Source organism: Arvicanthis niloticus, chromosome 21 (assembly GCF_011762505.2).
Source record: "Arvicanthis niloticus isolate mArvNil1 chromosome 21, mArvNil1.pat.X, whole genome shotgun sequence".
Taxonomy (NCBI): domain Eukaryota; kingdom Metazoa; phylum Chordata; class Mammalia; order Rodentia; family Muridae; genus Arvicanthis; species Arvicanthis niloticus.
This window is the reverse complement of record NC_047678.1, coordinates 41,263,985-41,288,239: the sequence shown is the minus strand read 5'-3', so window position 1 is coordinate 41,288,239 and position 24,255 is coordinate 41,263,985. Positions and strand designations below refer to the sequence as shown.

The following is a 24,255-nucleotide window of genomic DNA, read 5'->3' as shown; positions in this document are numbered from 1 at the left end:
GGACTCTCACTAGTCACACTGCTCCCCACAGGACTCTGACTATCCATACAGGACTCTCACTAGTCACACTGCCCCCCACAGGACACTCACTAGTCACACTGTGTACCCACAGGACTCTTACTAGTCACACTGCCCCCTCACATAAGACTCTCACTATTCACACAGGACTCTCACTAGTCACACTGCCCCCCTCACATAGGACTCTCATTAGGCACACTGCCCCCCCCCCATGCCAGAATACTTACTATCCACACAGGACTCTCACTAGTCACACTGCCCCCACACACAGGACACTCACTATGCACACAGGACTCTGTATTCACACTGCCCTCACACACAGGACTCTCACTAGTCACACTGCCCCCACACACAGGACACTCACTATGCACACAGGACTCTGTATTCACACTGCCCCCACACACACAGGACTCTCACTATGCACACGGGACTCTGTATTCACACTGCCCTCACACACAGGACTCTCACTATGCACACAGGACTCTGTATTCACACTGCCCCCACACACAGGACTCTCACTATCCACACAGGACTCTCACTAATCACACTGCCCCCACACACAGGACACTCACTATGCACACAGGACTCTGTATTCACACTGCCCCCACACACACAGGACTCTCACTATGCACACAGGACTCTGTATTCACACTGCCCCCACACACAGGACTCTCACTATGCACACAGGACTCTGTATTCACACTGCCCCCACACACAGGACTCTCACTATGCACACAGGACTCTGTATTCACACTGCCCCCACACACAGGACTCTCACTATCCACACAGGACTCTCACTAATCACACTGCCCCCCCCACAGGACACTCACTATGCACACAAGACTCTGTATTCACACTGCCTCCACACAGCTACCTTTTGCTATAGTTTAAATGGCAAGCGGTTTATGCCTATTTATTCTCCCATTAATAAAAAACGTAAGCTTGTATTTGGGGGTGCTATCGTTCAGGACCTCCGTGAGCAAATGTGTCTAGAGAACCACCATGCTCACTGAATACTGGGAGCTGGGGGAGGTTATTAAGAGATAGGCAGTAAATGACACAGTTGACAATAGCAAATCAAATGTATTCCTCGCAGGAGGAGGCTTCAGGCCTCATTTGCGTGTCTGAAACATCCCAGTGATTGCCACACCTCACCTAATAAGGCTCGATGGGTCTTAGATGATCCCCGTTCCTTATAGGAAAGCATGTAACACCACCAGCAGTTAGGCACGGAGCCCAAGGGGACAGGCTTGTCCCCGGGGTGGCCTTAAATGTGGAAACACACTGAATTTTAAAGCATGCATTTTTCATCTTACCAAGGTCAAAATGATAAGCAATTTAAATTACATGTAAGGGGAAAAAAAAGTAGCGGAGAGTTAAATGAAATCAGGTGTTTATCTGCAGGAAGCTGCTGGATCGCCGTAGGGCTAGAGAAGGGTTTGCGGAGGGCGTCTGTTCCCAAGTCTTCTGCTCTGATTTTCGTGACATCTTAGGCTTGCCGTTTCATTTCCACATACCCAGTAACGAGATAAACAAAGCATGGACTCCGGGACAACGCTAGTTAAACATTTATACAGTCTATCCTGTCATTCCCAGAAAGTATTAAAATGTAATGTTCTTATACAAAATCATTACACATTTATAAGCAGCCGTATGAGCAGGCACCGTCCTGTGGCCTGTGGCCGACTGCTGTGGATCCTGGAGGCAGCTGCTCGCTGAGTCCCAGTTCTTCAGTGATTAGATCCCATGATGCCCTGGGACACGCTGCATTTCGTTTGCATGAAACACGAGGCTGATTATGCTTTTGGGCTTGAGACTTTCTGAAACACTTCCCAAACAACCATCTTGACAGCTCTCCTACAGAAGGAAGGTGATTGTGAAGACTGTCTACCTTAAAGTCTCTATTAAAGTATCCATAGAGGGGATACAAGGGGGAAGTCACTCAGCTTCCAGGAATGCATGTCCCTCCTTGGGTCCAGTCTTACATCACGCACTGTACAAGAAACTGGGATGGGGGAAAGCAAAGAAGTAGGGTAGGGGAAGGCAAAGAAGTGGGGTGAGGGAAGGCATGGATGTGGGGGGTTGGATAGCTTTTCTAATGTGAAAGGGACCTAGCAGGAGTGTGGCTACAATCTTCATAGCACCAACCCAAACTTGACTGAGGGTTTGAGTCTTTCTCTCTCTTCTGAACCCTAAGTCTTTTCTCATTTGAACAGTAAATACTATGGACAGGGCTGATTCTCGGTCCACTGGGATACGGAATGGAAACTGTGTGCATCCTTGGCAGGCAGCATAGGGATTCTGGAGCTATGGTGGTGGTGGTGGTGGTACTGTTATTCTCAAGTCAAGGGGACCCCAAAGACCACCAAAGAGCCAATTCTGATACAAACACATAAGATAAGGGTTTTTACTATGAGCTCCCAAGCAAAGTCTCTCACTGTTCCCATTGCAGCAGGTCAGAGTGAGAGCCCTGAGTCTAGAGGTACAAGGGTTACAGCAAGCTTGGGAAATTTCCATATGGGGCCGGGGCCGGAAAGTTAACATTTCAAAAACTACGTCTCTGGTGTAATCTGCAGGAACCCTTCATGGGGGCAAAACCACCTGAGAAACAGCATAGCTAAGTTATCTGTTCTCTGCAGGATGTCTTAAGTTATCTGTATGTACCTTGACCCTGCTGTTGGGGTGTTTGTTCAAGTGGACTTTGTGGTTTTCTTCCTGGAATTGGAGTTTATCCCCTGGTCTCGAACAAAATAGTTTCTCTAAAAATGGAGTTGGTTGGGCTTTACAGTACCATTTTGCAGGGTGGGCAATCAGTGGTTTCTGAGACCAGGTGGTTACCAGGAGGCAAATCAGAGGAAAGGGACAGCCACGGCCATGTGTCTCAGGCTGCGCCCTTTCCAGACCCCCCCCCCCCTTCTTAAAAGGGTCTTTTAAGTTACTCAGAAATCAAGCAAAATGAAGTCAGAAACAACAGGTGTAGGTCGAGCTGCCCTCGTTGACAGAGAAAGACAGATAAGCCAGGATTCCATCAGCTCGCCTTATTATCAGTCTGTGTGGAGAATGGGGATGTGAATTTGATGAATAGTGAGTTTGCATAACACACAGGCGTGAGTTGTGCTTGTGGAGAGCCGGCTTTCACAGATCTCATTGATCACAGTGGAGTGGTAAATGATGAAATGCATGCCACGAGCATGGAAAATGCACCAGGATACAGCCTGGAACATCTATGTCCATATCAATAATAGCAAGATGGACATCCTGGTCTACATCTGACTCTTCAGAAAGGTTGTGTGGCCCTGGGAGTGGCGCTGTGGGGGAACAAGTACATAAAGAAAATGTATGCTATTCTATCAAGAGTTCGAGTGCGGTGCCTTGGGCCCTGAGGTCTATAGAGAGACTGCTCCAGACAGAAGCCATATGCTTTATCTGTGTGCCCTGAACTCCGAGGGGAAATCAGAGTTCTGTGTATGCCCGAAAAACAGCTGACTTTGCCTTTCCTAGAGCCCAACTCTACAGGAGGTAGAGGCACCCTCAAGCTGACTTCATGCTACGGGAGTCAAAAGTAGTGACACTGGCCACTTCCCCCCCAGGCCCACGAAGGGCCGTAGTGGTAGGTACACACATTCCATGTTGCCAGATACAGGCTAGAGGGAACATGAACTCAAGTTGTCTCAAGTCAAAGGGACCCAGATGGTGGCTCAGGAGCCGACCTAGGTAGTTCAGTCTCCTTAAGGATGTCCCCAGAGCAGGGTTAGAAGGCATATGCCATCCAGCAGGTTCCCATGCCTGTCCTGAGCCAGGACTGAGTGTGACTGGCCTGCAGGGATTGTGCTGGGTATGGATAAAGAGGTTCGCTGGCTTTGTCTTTACTGTGAGAACTGTGTCAACGGCTTTCCATTTTCAGTGACCTTTAAGGTGGCCTTAGCCCTAAGGTGCCGTGCCATAAAATACTCTGACCAAAACCACTTGAGGAAGAAATGGTTTGTTTCAGTTCACAGCTCAAGGCTACAGTCCACAATGGCAGGTAGGGAGGCTGGTCACATGGCATCCACAGTCGGGAAGCAGAGAGTGATGAGTGCCAGTGCTTAGCTTCCTCTTACACAGTCTGGGATCTCTGTCTAGGGAATGGTGCTGCTCACAGTGGACCTGTCTCCCGCCTCAATTAACCTGATCAGCATTGCCACTTCCAAAGAATGCTCATCTCCTAGGAGATGCAAGTCACTGGTCCTGGTCTCTCTCTCAAGGAGAGTAGTGTGGTAAGAGCTCCTTGGTGTAGCCATCCTGAAAGACCCCAGAGAGATGGGAAAATGCAAAGGTGACAACTGACCCTTAGCTCTGGAGACAAGAGACAAGCATCTTAGAGAAAGTGTCGCTGAGATGAGTTACTGTGAAATGTAACGGGACGGGATCCTGGGACCGCCATTAACTGCAGCACGGAGCCAGAGTGGGGAGCACATGACAGGAAGTGGGTTCTAGAGTAGAGCATGACCTGTCGGTGGAACAGGGAGGAAGGGATGAAGTAGACAATGTCCAGCAGAGCCTTCCCTAGGAGGGTCTTGTTGAAAGCCAGGGACAAAGGGCCTGCTTCTACATGGTTGCCTGGGTGTGGGCTGTGTGGTTCTGTATGAGCTCTGAACTGAGAACATTCAAGACAGGAATTCCTTATTTTACAGTTTTTCCAGAAACGAAAAGGCATTTTGCATGCTGGAGCAGTATGTGCGTGTGCAGTCTGGCTCACACAGGCCTGGCTCGGAACTGAGTTGATTATTGAACTAAACTTTGAAGCTGTGGGACGGAGCCTTTGAACTCAGCTGGGGCCCTGATGATGATGCTTTTCTTTAGTGCCTGCTCTATTTAGAAAAAGGGATAAATCTTGTGAATATTTTTTCTTCCCTTAAAAATCCTTTCCTCTGTCTAAAGGGGGGGATTCCAGTTACCACATTCTGTAATTGGCATTCTTTGAAGATAAATCCTGGGTAATAACTCGTGTGTTATTTTTAAATCATTAGAGAAGTTTGAAACTTCAGAGCCCCTGTGCCCGAGGCCTCAGGTCCAAGACAGTACTTCTCACCCTCTTCTCACACTAAGCACAGCGTTCCTAAAATACTTGAAAAAGATTTCTCAAATGAATTTAAACTTTTCTTTATCATCTCTGATGTCATGCTTGTATGCAGTTGACTAATTTTCTATGCTTTTCAAAACCAAGAACCCAGCATCTTCTCACAGTCGCCTTTTGTCAGTTATTTCATTCCAGATTTGCTTCCTGCGCACAGTAGCCACGCCCCTTTCTCCCTGTGTCCTTTTTATAAACAGTAGTTCATGACAAAGGCTAACAGTCCTTGGATCAGAAGCCAGCCCCCGAGGTGGCTCGGCTTTACTCCCCACCCTGACCTCCCCGCACTCCCAGTCTCTGGCTGTCCTCCAGGCAGCCCTGCTGGGCCCTGCTGGGGGTGCTGAGTCAGGGTTGGCGTGGCTAATTGTTGCAGAGAATGGACCGAGAAATATGACTGTCAGGAGCTCTCCTGCCAGAGCTATCCTACCCAGGCTGGTCCTCATGGTGCTACTAGACCTAAAAATAGGGAGCAGAAAGCATCCAAACTCACCACACCTGAGTCCACCTGAGGGTAATGTTGTTTGAATGCCTAAAAGTACAGAGCCAGGCATGGCATCACATGCCTATAGTTTTAACACTTTGGACAGTGGGGCAGGAGGGTCCTTGTGAGTTCAAGGCCAGCCTGATCACACAGTGTGATCCAGTCCAGTCTATGCTGCACAGTCAAGCCTGCCTCCAAATTAAAAACAAATAAACAAGAAAGGCATAGTGTTGTTTGACGTGGATGTTTTTCCCCTTCAAATAAATTATATAAAACTGAAGAGAAGACAGGCCGGCCCGCTGTGACTCCTTGTTCCTGTGTCACCCCCATCAGTAATGGCTGTGGAGCTTGTAGGGGAGGAGAGGCCTCTACAGCACAGGCTCACCCATCGTTGTGTTTGGCTGGACTGTGGGGATTCAAGTGAAAAGGAGTCGGCCGTCAGAGGCACACTCTGCCCTTCACTGGACCAGGTAACAGGTGCCTGAGTATCCCTCACCCAGCATCCACTAACCCAGCAGGACTGTCATTCTGAGAGGCCTCTCAGCTTTGGCTGCATTGTAGACAGGAGCAGCTCAGACTGACAAACACTCAGATGGAAGCCCCTTCCTGCACACTCTTCTCATTCCTGGATGTGAAGTGGCCGCTGTGGGGGATTCTGTTCCCACCGGAAGCCTTTGCTTCTTCCCCAACGAAGAGATACTTCATTCTGAACTTACTGTCCCCCTCTGCTTCCTCACCCAGCACCGGCCCAGGACTCTAGAGGAGGGAGAGGGGGAAACTTGCCCATCAGGGCGGATTATTGTACTTTGTCTACCTCCTGTCACGAGCCTTATTACAATGATTGTCTATACTATCAGCCCCAAAATGGCATCACTTAATACATGCTGAAATTTTATGCTGCCTTCACTTTTAGTATGGACAAAATTACCTATAATTATAATGGCCCAGGAAACTGTTCTAAATTATAAAACCATTTTACCGGAGCTTCAGATTACTTTTCATTTCTTAGACAGCACAAGAAGGAAGATCTGAAGTGCCAAGTGTGTGTGTGTGTGTGTGCCAGAGGACAACCTCAGAGACACTGGACTCATTCCTCAGGGACACTGGACACTGGCCATGTAGGCTACGCTGGGTGCCCAGCAAGCCTGACGGGTCCACCTGTCCCCACCTCCCCAGGCTGCAGTTACAAGCATATGCTACTATACCTGTATTGTTGGGTTTTATTTATAACTATTGCGTTTTATTTATTTTGTGTGTAGGGTGGGTCCTGCCTGTGCCACAGCACAGTGTGGAGGTCAGAGGACACCTGGAAGGGTGTTCCCTCCTTCCAGCATGTGGGGGTCAGGCATGTGGGCAGGTGTCTGTCCCTTCTTAAGTCATCTTATTGTCCCTCTATTGATTTGCTTGTTTGTTTATTATTTTGGACTCTTGGGGATCCAACTCAAGTCCTTATGCAAAAAGTGAGCACTTTACCAACTGAACGACCTCCCAGCCCTTAAACTGTCATGCATTTTGGTTTTGTTGTTGTTGTTTGTTTGTTTCTGTGCATTTAAGTATCTGTGTTTCTTCTCTGAGAGGTAATGCCCAAGAACCCAAAACATCTCAGATACTTGACCACATCTGCCTCTGTGTCAGCCTCAAGCCCCAAGCTGCTCACTGGCTGCATTGTGCCTCATCAGGAGGATGTGCCCCTTGTAGCTCTAACTGATCTAGACCACAGCTTCCTAACGGGGCTCGGTTTGCATAACAATATGAGGGTCACAGAGAACTGCTGACAGTAAAGCTTTCTGAGACAAAAACTAATTCAAAATCTAGTAGTGCCTGGGGAGTCTCAGTGTCCTTGGCATTGTGTGTGCTGTGTGCTGTGCTTGCGTGCATGGGTACGTGTGTGCTTGCATTGCATTGTATAGCCTCCCTGCAGCCTGGACTTTGACACCTTTCTCTCTCTCTCTCTCTCTCTCTCTCTCTCTCTCTCTCTCTCTCTCTCACACACACACACACACAAACACACACACACACACACACACACACACACACCCCTCGAAAGCCTACACTCAGGCTGGTCACTATGTGTTTTTCTAGGCACAAAGTTTCCTATACTGTTGAACCTGAAAATTTCAAGGAGAAATTGTTTAATTGAAGCAAGCTTTATTTTAAGAGCAGCCCTGGATATGAAGAACACAAGGCTTTTATGGCTCAGTGGTAGGGGTTTCCAAAAGGGGGCGTTAGCAGGTAAAACAGACAGAATTACAGGAACAGAACATAAACACACCAAGTTCGTCCCTCCTGAAAGAAGGTTGTCATTTCCTGGAACAGGCAGTACCGAACCATTTGTAGTTAAGCTTGCAGTTGAGGCAGAGCCCAATCCTTGAGAAACAGAGGTTTAATCATAAACAGGAATGAACCTAGTCTGTCTTTACTATGAGATAGCTTTAAGTCTAAAATGGAGTCAGGCTGGTTCTTCAATACAGACACAGTGTCTCAGCTTTAGAAACCAGAGTTCTCATTTCCCTGCTGGTCCTTCCTAGAAAGTATCCAATCAGGATGATCTTGGAATATACTGTTGAAGGCTGTTTGCTTTTTAGAAACCATGGCTTGGACTGTTGACTTGAGTTTCATGAAGACAAAAAAACCCTCTGAATTTTGCCTTGAGATTGGAACAGTGTTCAACAGTCTCTGCCACCCGGCTCAGTGCAGTTCAGAGCTTTCCAGGCTGAAGGACGAGTTCCCTCTGTGCCTGCTCCTGCAGTGGCCATGGGCCACAGTGGCTGTTGAGTACTCTAGACATGGCTAGTGCTGCTGAGGCCTGGGAGTTCAATCTTATTTCATTTTAATTAACTTAAAGTTCCATGCCACTTGCTGGCAGCTACTATTACATTAGGCCCGGCCATGCGGTTAATCCCGTTCTAGCCAAGAGCACTGATCAAATGTATTCCCTGTCTATTCATTGCTAGTGATAGAGGGAGCCCAGGAATCTGTGTGTGCTAGCAAAGCACGCTGCCACTGGGCCCCCTCCCCCAGCTCAGCAGTGAATGGATGAATGAATGAATGAATGAATGAACGTGGAGCAGATGGCCTACACAAGCTCATACGGCAGCTCAAGACCCTGGGACTATGCTTAGGCTGGTGCAAGTACTTCCTGCCTGGCTCTCCCGCTCCTGACGGTGGTATTTGCATTGGTTTGGCCATAATCTTGTCATCGAAACCTCACACCTGAATACTTTGTGGTCAAGTAGATTTGAGGGGGGAGGAGAAAGAAAAGAAAAACAAAACTATTTTTCTGTCGTTTGTAATTTGAAGAGTAAATAATACAAACCCAACCAAACATCAAATAACTTTTGCACAGTAGAAAAAATATTTATATTGCCACCCAAATGAAAACATGCGATCCCAGCAATTTGATTATGCGAATGTGACCCAGCAATTTTAATTATGCAAATGTGACCCAACAATTTTAATTATGCAAATGTGACCCAAGCAGCAGAGGTTTGAGGTTAAAGGGCAGAGTGAAGGCTGGTAGGCTCATGTTTCCGGTGGTGTTTTCCTTGTTCATTTCTTCTTCGGGTTAAACTGATCTGATTCCTCCCACTGTGTAGGTGGGTACCATATTTCTTTATGATCCTGGCCCCTGCAGCTGTATGCAAATACTAAAAGTCACTGTATAAAACATGACATCACCTTTTACTGCCCACACACTGGCACCAGGACTGGATGGGTCTTGCAATGGATCTTAAATATACCAGTAAGCAAAGCTGTGTGTGTTCCCTCTAGCTGCACGCAGAAGCTGGACATCTAGTTCCCATTTCTGCTAGAGAAGTCCAAGAAGGTTTTCTTGGTTAGAGCTTGTCAGGTTTCCTCCAGATTAGAGGCATCGTGCTCCTCCTGGCCCGTGTAGTCAGGAGCCCCACCTAGGAATGACCTTTCAAGTGTGGGTCCCAAGAGAAAGGCTTGGATGCAAGGTGGACACACACTGAGAAGGTGTTTGTGGGAAATCAGGGCTGTGGGTGAAGCAGGGCTGTCCAGGAAAGAGGGGACAACAACCACAGGTGCAACCTCCAGGTCTTAGAGAAATCCCAGGGGCAATACTGGGCAGATGTTAGGCCTCAGGCTTGGCAAAGGCTGTACTGTATACCCTTAATCCCTGTGTGCTTGAGGCTTTCTGGGAGGAGAGACATGGTTGGCAAGCCAAGAGTAGTCTTGACTAATGTCCCTGAGAGGGGTGCAGACTAAAGCGACTGGGGGCCTGTGTGGACTCTATGCCCACTAAGGTCTTGCTCTAGGTCCCACCCCTGTCTAGGCCCTGCCTAGCTCCACCCCCCCTTCTAAACCCATGCCCAGGCACTTCCCATCAGACTGCTTGTGGGTGATATTTCTGTGTGTTTGAGGGTACTTCTGTTGACCCACCAGACTGGTGAATGAGTATCACCAAACCACTGAGGGCTTGAAGAGACAAAAGGAGGGCTCATTTTCTCTGCCTGGTGGCATAAGTGGGTTCACAGATCTGGGTCAACGGCCCTGTTCCTTAGCCATCACACCTGGACTAGAACCGGTGCTGCCAGCTCTCCAGCTCTCAGGCCTTCAAGCCCCTGCACCGGCATTCCCAGGTCTGAAGCTCACCTCAGCAGATCAGTGGCATCTCCTGTCTCCACAGTTGCCTGAGCCTGTTCGTCACAAAAATCCCTTCATGTAAAGAAACATGCATTGAATAATGTGTGTTCACACAGACACATACGCGCATGCACACGCACACGCGCGCACACGCGCACACACACACACACACACACACACACACACACACACACACACACACACACACACAATGTCCTGCTAGCTCTATACTGCTCAGGTCCTGACTTGCACCCTGTCCCACCCCACTCAGCACACCTGGAAGTGTCCTGGTAAATTAGGTTCAGGCAAATGGATTTTTTTTTCTTCCCAAGCAGTTTTTAATTCCATTGGTCTCAAGAGTTTGAGAGGAAAGGGGTGAATGAGGAAGGAACTCATGGCCAGGCCAGTGGGAAGCGAGGCCCACGCTAGGGAGACTGATGAGGAATATACCAAATGCACAAACTGAGTTTGTGACTCTCTCTCCATCTTGAAATTCTTTTCTCAGGATCCAAAATGTTGTGGGCATGCCTCCTCCTCCAGGCAGGGGCAGGGCTGCTGGGATCCCAGGCGCCGGGCTCCTTTATGTTGAGGCTGGTGATCCTAGTGATGAGAAATGGCTGCAGCCCCTTCTCTTTGTGTCCTTATTTACTTCCTGCCTTTCAAAGCAAGTGCCCCTGTCTCCCTGCTCTGTGTGGGCACGGGTGCTATTCTGAAGGAGACATAAAAGCTTTCTTGGTAAAGAAATTGCTTTGTTCCACCCGAAGCTCTCAGCCTTTGAGAGAAGACAGCTGGATGAGCTCTCAGCATCTCCGGTTTTCAGAGATGAGGCCAGACAAAAAGGTGTTCCCTGTCCCTCTGTTCCAAGGACACAAGCCCAGCCTAGATAGAGGAACTTCAAGGGTCATCACATCCATAGTTGCCTGACATTTCAGCGCTGCTATCAGGACAAGAAACCCAAGGGCTGGACTGGGGTACACACAGGGAGAGAAGGAGCCCAGAGGGCTGGCCTGGGGTCCATCCAGAAGAAGCTATGGGTTCCATGTAGAGGGACAGGAAGCAAGGTGGGCTATTTTGTGTGTGTGTGTGTGTGTGTGTATGTGTGTGTGTGTACATGTGTGTGTGTGTGTGTGTGTACATGTGTGTGTGCTGCATTTGTGTCTGTGCATTTGCCTGTGTATCTATATGTGTGTATGAGTGTGAGTGTGTGTATGAATAGGCACATGTGTGTAGAAATTTTTTTCTATCTTAGCAGATGTGTGTGTGTGTGTGTGTGTGTGTGTGTGAGAGAGAGAGAGAGAGAGAGAGAGAGAGAGAGAGAGAGAGAGAGAGAGAGAGAGAGAAACTTTCTGCCTTCTAGTGCCAACCCTCCCTACCTCCCCTGGCCCCTCAGACAGACTTCCCTCTAGACAGTGACAGGAGCCAAGTGACTTTTAGTCTAGAACTCTACTTTCACCTCACACAAGGGACCTGTCAAAACAATGTCAACTTTAATTTATCTCAATAGTCTAAACTTTTTGTTTTTATACAATAAGTACACACGGCAGTCCCTTGGCATCTGTGGAGGGCTGCTGCCAGGGTAAACATCCCTCCCCTGCAGGGCACAGTCCTCGGGTGTTCAGTCCTCACATATGACTGCATGGGCCTGGTGTGTAGCCCATCACTTCTCCCTGTGGTCCTTAAGCCATCCCTGGTTTATTTATGACACGCAGTACAGCTTAAGTACAATATTATACCACATTGTTCTGGGAATAATGACAAGAATAAAAACCCTGTCCCCATTCAGTACACAGACAACGAGGCCTAAGTACGTAGTTACTAAAACAGGTGAGATGCCAGCTTCACGGGACATCTGTCTGTCTCAGGGATGCTCCCCAGTGTTCCACACAAGCACATTCAGTAGTAAGGTGTTTGACCAATGACAAATTCAGGATTTGCTTCTTGGGAAGCTTGGCAAAAAGCCCTGTGTGTCCTTTTAAGGAGGGGCCTAGGCTAAGGTGGAGGATATGGTCACCGCCACACTTGTTGGTGTCCGTGCGTCCTGCCCACCTAGCTCCTGCTGTACCTAGCCCCACGGCTGTGGGAAAGCCTGCTCCAGAGCAGGCATGGAGTGTCTGTCTGTCTGTGTCACAGAGGCATAGAGACATTGTTCTCTGGTTCTATCTTTCTTTTAAAGAACACAGGAGGCTTTCCTCCTTCTGTCTTCTATGGAGACACTGCATCTTTAGGCTCCCTTAGAGGCTTGGGATACAACTTGATTTCTCACCCAAAATAAGAAATAGCTCAAGGTGAGACTCCGGTTGGCAATCAAAGACCAAGTAGACCTCTGTCCTTTCTGTCCCCCTGCCTGTGGCACCCAGATCCCTTCACTTCCTCAAACCCCAGATACTAGTTGGGTAACTGTCAGTTTCTTGTGTGTCAGCATGGCGGCATTGGGTTCTTCAGCAGAGGAAAATGTGTCTGCTCTCGACACAGGCCACGCCCCTAGCTTGTGTCATTAGTGAGTAGAGAGTAGTTTAAGGAAATCAAACTCTATCTCAGTGGTTTTTCTATTCTATTCCCAAGATGCCCTGAGAAATCATTCAGTCTCCAGCTTTCCCACTGAGCCAGACAAGCACAGACAGAACATTTTCTTCTAAAAATCTATTTGTCTGGTGTTGAAGTAAGGGCTGATTTTGTAGTCACAGGATGACCTCAAACTCAAGGCCACTTCCCCCCTCCCCATGATCAAGGGAGACTGAAGCAGAGGAATCACAAGTTTGTGGTAGGGAGGGTATGGTGGCTCCATCCGTGATAGCAGGAGCTAAAGACACAGCATGTTCCATCTCAGCAAACCTGGCTGTAGCCTTCCGGGCCACTCACATCCTCTAGACAGCACCACATGGCTACCCTCCTCAACTCCTCCTTCTCACTGAACCGCCATTCCTGCTACTTCACAGACTGAGTTATACTCGAGTTCATTAGGCAGGAAACTTTACAAAGTGTTTCTAGTTAACTCTTTCCACCACAAGTCATGCTTTCCCATACAATAATCATAGCCCAGATATTCTTGAGTCAAGATGTTTCAGCGACCCACAGACCTACAGTGTTCCTTTGTTTCAATAGCCTGTGGCCATACAAGTGGCTTTTCTGTGGCCACATTTGGAAGATCCCTGAGTTAGATGGGTAGAAATGACAAAAGAGGAGGCCTCTGGCAACACTAGAATGTGAGTGTGAGTGTGTGTGTCTGTGTGTGTGTGTGTGATGTGTGTGTGAGAGAGGAAAGTTTGTGTGTGTGCATATGTGTGTGAGAGACTGTATGTGTGTGTGTATGCAGATGTGCGTGGGAGTGTGTGCAAGTGTGACTTTGCATGTACATGTGTGTGCGAGGGTGGGTGTGCAAATGTGTTCTTGAAAGTTAGTGTAATGAGCTTTGTTTTGTTTTTCCTTTGTGGTCTCACAGTCATCTAAGATCAATCAGGAAGCCCCAAAATTTCAACTAGAAAGAATGTCGGACATCAGGGTGGGGCACCCTCTCTGCAGCCATTGCCCCAGTCCCCAAAGCACAGCAATTAGCAAAAACCTGCATGGCAACTACACCACAGGGAACTCAACAGGCCTCCCACTGAATTGAAGGTCAGAATTGAGTCCCCCGACTGGCAACTGGCGGAGAGGCAGCCTCACCACCTCATCTGTGGAAATCCTAACAATGCTTTCTGTGGGTTAAGCCCTCTTCAGCTTGCTACCCCCTTTTCCAAACTCTCTATGTCCAGCCCTCTTCCTGTTACCATAGCAACACAGATTTCATGATAAACAACTGAGGAGGAAGACCTCCACCTGCCCTCAGATCTGTCACTGCATGCTTTCCTTGGTCAGGCTGTCATGGGAACATTATCCTCCTCCCCAGATCTTGATGCAGCAAATAACACCTGACCATTAAATACGTGGGTGTGTTATTAACGTGGCACCGACTGTCTTACTCTAGCACCCATGGCAGCCAACAGTGCAGGGCAGCTGACAGACCCATCTCTAGTCCCAGGGCCTCTGCATCTTTATACCCTGTACTGTCACTGCCCGTTTGGATGTTCATGGCTTATTTTCTGCATCTTTCCTGAACATCCAGAATGTCAACCCTGCTTCACCCCCCCCCTCCCCCTGCAGAAAAGCAAAAGGCAAAGTAGCTCACCTAGGTCCCCAGAGGAAACCTCAGGAAAACATTCACCTGAGAAAGTGGAAGACCTTTGGAAGGTGGTGCCACCCTTGGTCACCTTCACATGAGAGACTCTGGGCTGCGGAAGGCAGTTCCAGACACCAAGGTGGAGGAGCCTTGAGGACCAGTGTGGGTTGCAGACATCATGAGCTCTAGTTTCTGCAGAGCGTATGGCTGTCCAGTGGTGGGCCTCTGCTTCTGGTTTCCATCTACTTTGTCAACCCCAAGTCATCAATCCTCCGTGCATCTTCACAGGAAAAAAAAGGAAGGGTCCCCATCACAAACAGAAACAGTTGTGGCCCCCAGAGTCCTACTTCACGCCATGGTGCAGATGTGTTTGGCTGTGTTCACTGGACAGGTTTTATTCTCAGAGAGATGACTGCACAGCTGGCGGCATGCGCCTGTCCAGGTGGTGTTTGTCTGTGTGGTCAGTCCAGCGGCCCTATGTAGAGTACACCTATTCAGGACGTCTCTGGTTTATTCTACCTCTTATAGTGCCAGAGATGACTTCTTCGGAGAACGCCTCCTCTCATGATGTGAAGTAGCCATCACCCTGTCCCATCTAGCTCCTGGTCCATCATTCAGTGCTTGAAGGGAAAGTGTCAGAGATTCAGATGAGAAACCGGAAGTGCTTTAAAGGCCGGCTTAGGTTGTCTAGGGACATCAAAGGTCAGTACTAGCTCCTGAAGAAAGAACATTGCTTTGTTCAGACACAGCTTCTCTGTATAATCCTGGCTGTCCTGGAACTCACTCTGTAGACCAGGCTGGCCTCAAACTCATAGAGATCTGCCTAGCTTTGCCTCCCGAGTGCTGTGTTTAAGTGGTCTAAGATTTAAGGATTAAAGGTATATGCCACCATGGCCAGCCTTTGAAGAAAGGATCTTGAGGAATTTCTCTGTTCCTGCACCATTGTCTACATGAGCAGTTGCTGAGCAGACCCTGCCTACTGCACAGCTAAGATCTCTGCCTCCCACCTCTACTGCCCCAGGAAAAACTGGAAAGTGGGTGTGCAGTCCTCTAGTAGGGGCCATGATGAAATCAGGCTGACTCATGTTTGGAGTTGACTCATGCCAAAGTTGATGGCTTTCTAGAATTTTCCTAAAGTCATGAGGATGCTTGATAGAATTCACAGAGCAAACTTGAAGTGGCCCCAGATCTGCTTTGCAATGACTGATTTTGGAGCATATAAGCTTTGGAAGTCTAGGTGTGTGTGTGTGTGTGTGTGTGTGTGTGTGTGTGTGTGTATCTGATTTTTTCTTCTGGAAAAGTCTCTGCTTTTTGGAGGAACTCGCCTCATCCTGTTGACTACACGGGGCTGTGGATTTTCCAGTGGGTTTCTAAATAAAGACTTGGAAACTTTTAAGATCTGACGTCCCAAGATCTCCATGTAACAGTGATTTTTGTGTGGGCATAAGTCTTGCTCACTTTATTTTTAGCAGTTACTATCTTAGCTTGGAAAGAATTGGATAGAAAGAAAAATTTACACAGCAATCCCAGGTGACACATCCATTACAACTGTGGTATATTTCCTTCTTATTTTGAGACCTGTGCCTGTATAGTCCAGGCTGGCTCTGAACTCAGAGAGATCCACCTGCCTCCGCTCCTACAGTGCTGGGTTTAAAGGCATGCACCTCCATGCCTAGCCATTTCCTTCTAATTCTGTACCTACTCATTCTCTGCTGGCATGCATTGATTTCTGAAAGGCGCCAAGACAGAGCGAGACCTTCTTCATGGGTAAACAAAGAATACTGAGTTACTAGCGAAGATTCATGAAATCACTCAAAGGGATAAAACAAAGTGCTGAGAAATTAGCCTGCCTGAAACCACCTGAGAGGTTTGGTTTGCTGTACAAAGATGCCCGACGGTTCTGACTGACTGTGCAAGTCAGTATGGTAAGACATATGAGAGTGTGCATCTTGTACTGTAGCCCAGGCTGGCCAGCTGGGATTTGAACCAATCTCCCTGCCTTTGAATCCCAAATGCTGAGATTACAGATATAGTCCACACTCCACCTCTGATGTGTTCTGTCAAGAGTGACAGAAAAGGCATATTGCTGAGAGAGAAAAATGTTGAGTGCCCGGGGACCCCAGGTGGCATTGTGGCACTGTGACACTTTAGTTACACATAGTTACACATGACAGAAGAGATGTTGGATTTCTCCGAGACCCAGACCCAGGGAACTGGTCTCAGTGGTGTTTTACTCTGCAGTTGTATTTTGTTATCCTCAAGCCTTGGAGCCTCTCAGTGCTCACACACCTGCAGCCCAGCCTAGTTTGTACCCACTTGCCTGGGTTTCTACCCTCCACCATGATGAACTGTGTCCCCTTAAAGCCCTAGTCTGTGTCTTTAAACATCTGGGGTTTCAGGAGCCATGGATTATATCTCTAGAATTAAAATTAAATACCAGCCAAATGACAAAGAAGAAACAAATGATACCAACTGCCTGAAACTAGTCCTAACTCCCCAAATTAAGCCACTGAAAACTGAAGCCCCTGGGAGGGAGTGTTTCTGCATAGCCAGGTCATGTTCCCCAGAATCCCACGTCGGAATTAAACCGTGGGTAAGTGTGGCACCTTGGAGTCTCTCAAGGCGTCTTGCTGGGTGAAGGAAGCCAGCCGCCAAAGGAGGCAGAGCTTATGCCTCTTTGTATCTGATGTTCCCCAAAACACACATCTACGGGGATAGAGAAGAGACTGGGGCTTGTCAGTGTTTGGGGAAAGAGGTTCCCCGAGGAACTGGTCTCAGGAATGAAGATCTGAACCCTGGCTGTGGTAGTGAATGAGAGGTTGCCATATTAAAGTTCGTGGACATTTTGTACACAGGAAAAGGTCAGTTTTGTTGTAAGCTAATTTAAAACAATAACAACTTTCAAAAAGATGAAGAAAGAAAAAAGGAGGTGAACTGAGCCAGGGAAGATTACATGTCTGAAGCCACATGAGAACAGGGCTGTGGTTTTCCGGTCGATGAGCAGATGTCCACCCCACGCTGTAGGGCTCACTACCCTGGCCGAGTCCCAGGAGCTGCCTCAGCGTCACCGCTGCCCAGGGCCTCATTTCCTCCCCAGAAGAACTGTATAGGACTGTCCAGTCTGTGTGAGTGCGCTCAATACCTTCCTTGGTGCTGTGACCAGTACCTGCAGGTAACAATTTAAGGACATGGACTTGTGGTTTGAGGGAGGTAGTCCATCATGGTGAGGATGTCATGGCACTGTTCATGATGGTAGACATGTGTGACTAGGGTTCTTCATGTCTCAGTGGGTCAAGAGAAAGGAAGAGATTCTTGTTCCCTTAGCATCCTCCTTTCCCCCCTTATTCAGTCTTCAGCTCCAATCCATGGGATGATCCTCCCACATCCAGGATGGTCCTCCCACATCATTAAGCCACTGTGGAAAGGTCAGCAGAGACACATCTTTGGATGTCAATACTCAGGGTGTCTCTGAATCCAGTTAAGCAGACAGTTGAAATTAACAGTCACAAATCCTGAATCGGGAAGCACTGCACATTTTAGAATTGGGTTTCCATTTATGCCTTTTATGGAGATGCAGCTTCCGCCCAAGAGACCTCATTTTGCCCAGTGTCCCCCACATAGCATCAACCCCTCTTCTGTAACTCAGCTCTGTAGTTTGATCTGAAATGGCCCTTAAAGGCCCATGCGCTGTAGGTTGGTACCTGATGGTGCTATTGAGCTGTGGGCCTTTGAGCCCTGGGGCCTGGTGGGAGGTCTTAGGTATTTGGGGGTGTGCCTCCAAAGGGGTCAGTCCAGCTCAAGCCCCGCCTGTCTTTTCACTTCCCTCCATGATTGGCTGGTTAGTACTGCCCCTCCCGTGATTGGCTGGTTAGTACTGCCCCTTCTGTGATTGGCTGGTTAGTACTGCGCCTTCTGTGATTGGCTGGTTAGTACTGCGCCTTGCTGTCAGGAGGTACTTGCTACCTTCTCCAGCTGTAGGAACAATGCAGCCTGTCGGCCATTATGAGAACTCTGAAACCAGGAGCCAAATCAACCCTTCCTCTCCGTGGCCGATCATCTCTGGTATTTGTTGTAGTGATGGGAAGCTGACTGACAACGCCCTTGTCCCCCGCCTCTCTCTTCTCATCTCGGTGGCCACACCTTCCCCTGTTCTGACCTCTTGCTCTCTGTCTCACTTGCCAGCATCCCTCTGAATATGCACTATCCAGGTATGAGTGGGTTCTCTGCGAAGAGCTGCCCTTCCGTGGGCTGACCCGGTTTCTCTGCTGATGAAAATACCCCACCTCTATCCCTCCAGACTGCAGGATTTTAGATTCTGTAGCCACGCGTGCTCTGCAGGGCCCTGTCTTCCTCCCGTTCCCTGGGAGTAGAGGGGAGGAGGTCATTCTTTTACCCCTCACCATGGAGTGCTCCATCCCTCCTGTTCTCTATGTCTTCCTAGGGTTGGCCAGCCCAGTCCTCCGATCCCCCACGCCCCCAGGGTTCTGACATCCGCACGCCTTGCTCTTCCGGCTTCAAGCTCAGGTGTGCTGAGTCTTCACTCAAGTTGGCAGTGTGGTCCGACTTCACAAAAGACTTGAGGAAGGGAGATGCTCAGATTTCCGGGTGCCCCTCAGCTCTGACTCACGGGGACAGCCTGTTCCCTGAGGGAAGAAGAGCCGCCATGCATTAAGCTTGGCTCTGGTCCCTTTCTGAAAACTCCTCTTAGCGATTGCTCTTTATTCTCAATGGTTAATTGCACGCCTTGCTGCTCATGGAGGTGGCTGGGGCAGGATGGCGCCACATAAACACACGTTATCACGGTAATTAGCACCGCCAGTATGTAAGCAGGCTGGCAACCCTGGGCAGCCTCTGGCACAGAATGGGTGTGTATTATGATGCAACCACCACACATCTGGATTCTGATTTCCATAATGGCTGTACTTGAAAGCGATGGTGGTGGGGCCTGCTCTAGAGGGCAAAGGTGTTAATTACATTAATAGAGATCCCAAGGCCGCTTCTGTCAGTGGTAGAGGGGGCGTGGCTTCTGGAGACCACAGAGGAAGCAAGGAGCTGAACCATCCTGGGGAGGAAGAGGACACAGAGGGTGTGGGAATTCTGCCAAGGAAAGTGGGGGATGGTATCCTGAGTGGCCATGGGTCTGCTGTGACTGAGATGTACTTGAAACAGTGAGGTAAACCTAACAGGACGGCATCTGCTGCAATTTGCTCTTGGATAACACGCCCTGGGGATTTTCTCCAGCAGGACGGTTCCCAGGATGCCACTGAGCATGAAGGCAAACGGAGAAGCTGCCAAGACTGACCTTGTCTTCTCTGCACAGAAACCTCGCTCTCCTTCCAAGCCTCTTCTTCCTTTTATTTATTCTCTGTTCATCTCCCCAAAGGAAATAAACCCAATCACCCTCAAAGCTAAGAATCTGTGCCATTCACCTCATCCAAACCCTGTAAACGGCAGGCAGACACCCAGCACCTACATTCAGGGTTAGCAGACCTGGCTTACAGTGTCTCTCCTGGTCCACCTGTTAGAGCTCCCACCTATAGCATCTGCCAGGGCCCTGACACCCTCTCTTGGGAGGCGAGAAGGGGGGCTTGCCTGCTCTTACTGAGTGCTGTCTGGCTATGGTATTCCTGTCTTCTGGGCCTTCTACCATGTCTACCCCCAACCAAAAACATATGCTGTCCCAGAGGCCTTTCCGAATAGCCGTGAAATAAACCGTCCATCTTCCAGGCCAGTCTTCCCTTGCCTCCGAAACACTTGCATTGTATCCTGTCAGCTGCCCTGGTCTTGAGACAGACTCCACCCAGTGTCTTTCCTTGACTCTTAACAGAGAGGGTAGTGTGGTGACGGCATCCTACCAAGAGTGTAAACATCCTTCTCAGAGTGAGTACCCTTGCCAACCAATGTGGACCGCTGAAGCAGAGAGCTGGGGACTGTCGTGTGGACCGCTGAAGCAGAGAGCTGGGGACTGTCGTGTGGACCGCTCCATCAGCACTCTTGAATTGCACTTTGGTTAATAATGAATTAACTGCAAACGTGTATTCAGGAATCAAATACGAAGAGTTGTCTGTATTGATTTGTGAGACATGATGGTGTTCTCAAAACCAGAGTGCTGGCTCTGCTGCCTGCAGAGAGAGCTGTGCAGAGCACCTCTTTCAGGAAGCCCGAGCCACGGACGCCTCCCACACTCAGAGTCCACACACGCCGAGGCCTGTAGTGGCAGCTAGTGGGGACAGCAACACCATCGCCCTGGGCAGTGACTTCCCAGAAGATGATAAAGACTGTGTTTTGCATTGTTACATATGTGTAAATGTGTTATACATATGTATGAGTTAATTTATAAATATACATTTGTGAGTACATATGCATAGAATTCATTCATGCTGCAGGTGTTTTGTTTATAAGAATAAAAACCTTTCTTCAGGACCAAGAATGTCTCGCCTGTGATTTCCATGTCTGGATTTTGTTTGTTAGAGGCAGAGATCATGTAGAGACTAGCTTCAAACTCCCTTTGTAGCCTAGGAGGGCCTTGAACTCCTGATCCTCCTGCCTCTAACTCCTGTGCGATGAGATTACTGGTATGTTCAACCACACATGGCTTATGCAGCGTGGCTCGGGGTCAAAGCCATGCTTTCCTGCACTTTAGGCCAGCACTGAGCTCCCGTGACGCTCCAGTGTTAGTGTATCTGGAAACTGTTTTCAACCAGGACAGTGACACATATTCTAGAATTTACTAAATGGATAAGCATTAGATTCAAATATCTGTGTTATTTACAGACCAGCGCGGAATCCTCTTCCTTTTCACTCGAACAATTCCTCTTTGTTTTTATTACTGCATCTGCACACATATGTGTACATGTGCCCATGCTATGGCACACATGCAGATGTCACAGGTGTTCTTCCTCCCACCATGGGCTCTAGGGAGGTAGGCAGGTTGTCAGACTTGCATAGCTTGCACCTTTACCGGATGAGCCATCTCACCACCCTCTTTCCAGTTTAAACTAGAGTTTAACTTGCCTTTGAAGAATTTACATTAGGGCACTGAGGGGTTGCTTTTCCCATGAGCTGACTCATGGCTCACGTTGATTCCTCAGGCTTCCCATGACACCCCTGCTTCGAGGCTACTTTCGGGGCCTCGTTTTTCTGAGTGACCAGATTGGGAGAGGACAGCTTACCCTTGGGAATTCCAGGGGAATGGCTTCATCCCTCCTGTCTTATCATTTCTGGACCCTGAACATACGAGGTCAAGCTGGGCTTAATGAAAAACACATCTTTTCAACCATCAAATGAAGGTAGGCTATGCCTGAGGACCCCAGAGGTGTTCTCTCAGGTGGAACGGGCCTCCTTGCCCCACCCCAGGGCTCTGCCACTGTACGTGATGCTGAGGGGCTGGGTATGTTGGAGACGCTGCCAGGCACCCAGGGTCTCCTAGGTAATAATGATTTTCTGAGGGGATATTTGAGTGCATCACTCCCCCTCAGCCGCTGACAGATGCTGGGCAGAAGTGAGAAAGCCAAATGAGACTCTCCCAGGGACCACGGTGTGCAAAATGCCTGACCACTTGTCAGCAGAGGCACAGAGAGCTGGAGTCAGCCCTGCTCTGCCGGCTGCTCCCTGATCGGCCCATTCCCCTCTACCTGCCGAGGTCCTCTGTCCTTGCGTTTTACTGACTTTCCCCTCTCTGTCAAACCAGGGCTCAGTCCCTTTCTGCAGGTCTGAGGAATGAGTCTGCAGACTCTGTACAGTGTCTCAGCATTTGTGCACAGAGCAGACACTCCATAATTGCACTGAATTTGGAAAAGTCCAAACTCAAGGAAGCAGGTGTTCCACGGCCCCCTCGGGGGATTCAGCCTCCATACTCTGCAGACAGCTGACTAATGGCTGCTGCTGGGGTGTTCTCTTCCAGGCCTGCATCTTTTTGGTCCCTTTTATACTCTTGAGTTCAGTAGAGTCCCAGAGCCTTCTTGTTGAATTAAAGGGAGGGGAAGGACTGACTGCTAGAGCTAAGGTCCCAGCTGAAGCAGCTGTGCTGTGGGAAACCTGTGCTGGGGCTCACACTGCAGCAGCAGCCATTCCTCAGAGCAAAACCGTGGTGACGCTGCCGGATCCACGGGCAGCTCAAGATGCCAGGGGCAAGCTCTGCCGACTCCCTCGTTCTGTGAGTCCAGACAATGATTCTACTACACTGGTCACACTGGAAATATTTCAAAACCGTGTCTTCTACTTTTCTCTCTTCTCTTCCTAAATTTAGTCTCTCAATTTCATGGTTCTTTCAAATCGCAGTACTTGTGAGGTCACTTGCTATTGCCTCAGCCCTCTCTGTAGCCTCCTCCTGCCTCCTCTACCCGTGACCGCAGGTACAGATCCCTGTAGGAGCAGCATGTGGAAGGGGCTGGGAGGAACCAGCGAATGCTCAGATGTGTTTACAGCCAGTCGTAGCTACCGAGCATATGCTACTAATACACTGTATTAGTATTTTACATTTTAGAGTAAGTGGTGCATAGGATAGGATAGCTAGCTGGGTAGTGCTGAGACCACTGATAGTGGAGTCAGAAATATGCATTTAATTAGAAAATACTCTTTTGCCTTGAGCTGCAGGTAAATTTCTTTCTTTAGAGAGGCCAACCTTGTGTATTGCAGTTCTGCTGTTCCACTAGAGGTGGGGCTTAAGTCTCTTTCCAATATCACTTCCCATGCTAATGTATTTAATGTATGTTGTCCACTTCTTGATGTGCACAGGTCCAAGTGTGTAAACACGTGTATCTATACATATTACAATGTGAGTGGTGCTGTACATACATGTGAGTGTATGCACCACTCAAATTACACGTGAGTGGTCATCCATGTGTTCTTGTGTAGAATCAAGAGAGAGAGCACAGCTTTTATATACGTCCTGTTTGTAGTTTAACTTGTTGACACCTCGTCTTTTTTAACTTTGTGCTAACCAAGCACTGCACTTTGGCACTCTGCCCCTGTTGCTGTGTACCCGTGCCATCTCTGCCTCTAGAACAGAAATCCATGTACAGGCTTGCGGGGCCCCAGGGCAGGGATGCACATCCTCCAGTTCCTGTCAGATTGTTTTGCTGAGGACTTCCACCAGGTTAAATTCTCTACCTTGGCTCTAGAGAGTCTAGGCCCATCACCAGTGGGCATTTGAATCGTTGTTGTGATGGATGCAAATAACAGAGTCAATGTAACTTGCCTTCTTTGTAAGCTGTTGTGCAGCTCCGGAGTTCCCTCTGCATCTCCTGTCCTCCCCCTGTTGCGTTCTAGCTGCTCCTGGCTGACTGGCAGGCACAGCTTCTGTGTTGTAGATATCAATGCCTGGACCCAAAGATGGCGGGTCTCCTCTTGATGATGAGTGTGTACGCTCGCTTTACCCACAGCATATCCTCCAGTCACTGGAAAGAGCCCAACCTTGGGGTTTTTGTTTCTATTTTAGGACCTGGCTGAGCAGTCTCCCGGACCCCTGCCACAGGTTAGCCCCCAACCATACACTCTTCACCTCAGGTCTGGCATGCAGACCTTAGCGCTCAACTCTATTTGCCTCTGTCTAATTTGAGGGAAGCGGTTCTTAGCAATCAATACATTTTTAATGTGTCTGAGATGTATTTGGCCAAGCGTACTCTGAATGCTTGACCCCTTGACCAGACATCATTCCTGTGCCTGTGGCTGTGAAGCCCTGGTGCTCACAGGAACCACAGGGAACTTTGTGAGCTCATGGGGACCATGGGGAGCTCTGTGAGCCCACAGGGACCACAGGAAACTTTGTGAACCCATGGGACCATGAGGAGCTCTGTGAGCCCACAGGGACCAAGGGGGGGCTTTATGAGTCTATTGGGAACCACGGGAAGTTTTGTAAGTTCTCGGTTACCACAGAGAGCT

At 48.8% G+C, this 24,255-nt stretch overlaps 1 protein-coding gene across 16 annotated transcripts in view; it reads left to right on the top strand.

Annotated features, from left to right (window-relative positions):
* The window catches only part of Ulk4 (unc-51 like kinase 4), a 290,769-nt gene that overhangs the window by 228,243 nt on the left and 38,271 nt on the right, over window positions 1-24,255 (top strand). For 8 of the 16 annotated variants that reach the window (XM_076917954.1, XM_076917956.1, XM_076917963.1 and 5 more), the window contains one exon: window positions 23,813-23,848. The exons of 6 other annotated variants lie outside the window; for them this stretch is intronic. In XM_076917954.1, the coding sequence (XP_076774069.1) occupies window positions 23,813-23,848 (36 nt within the window). Of the gene's footprint in view, window positions 1-19,614; window positions 20,681-23,812; window positions 23,849-24,255 lie in introns of those variants that run through there. 2 more of the 16 variants (XM_076917961.1, XM_076917959.1) reach the window with 2 other exon arrangements.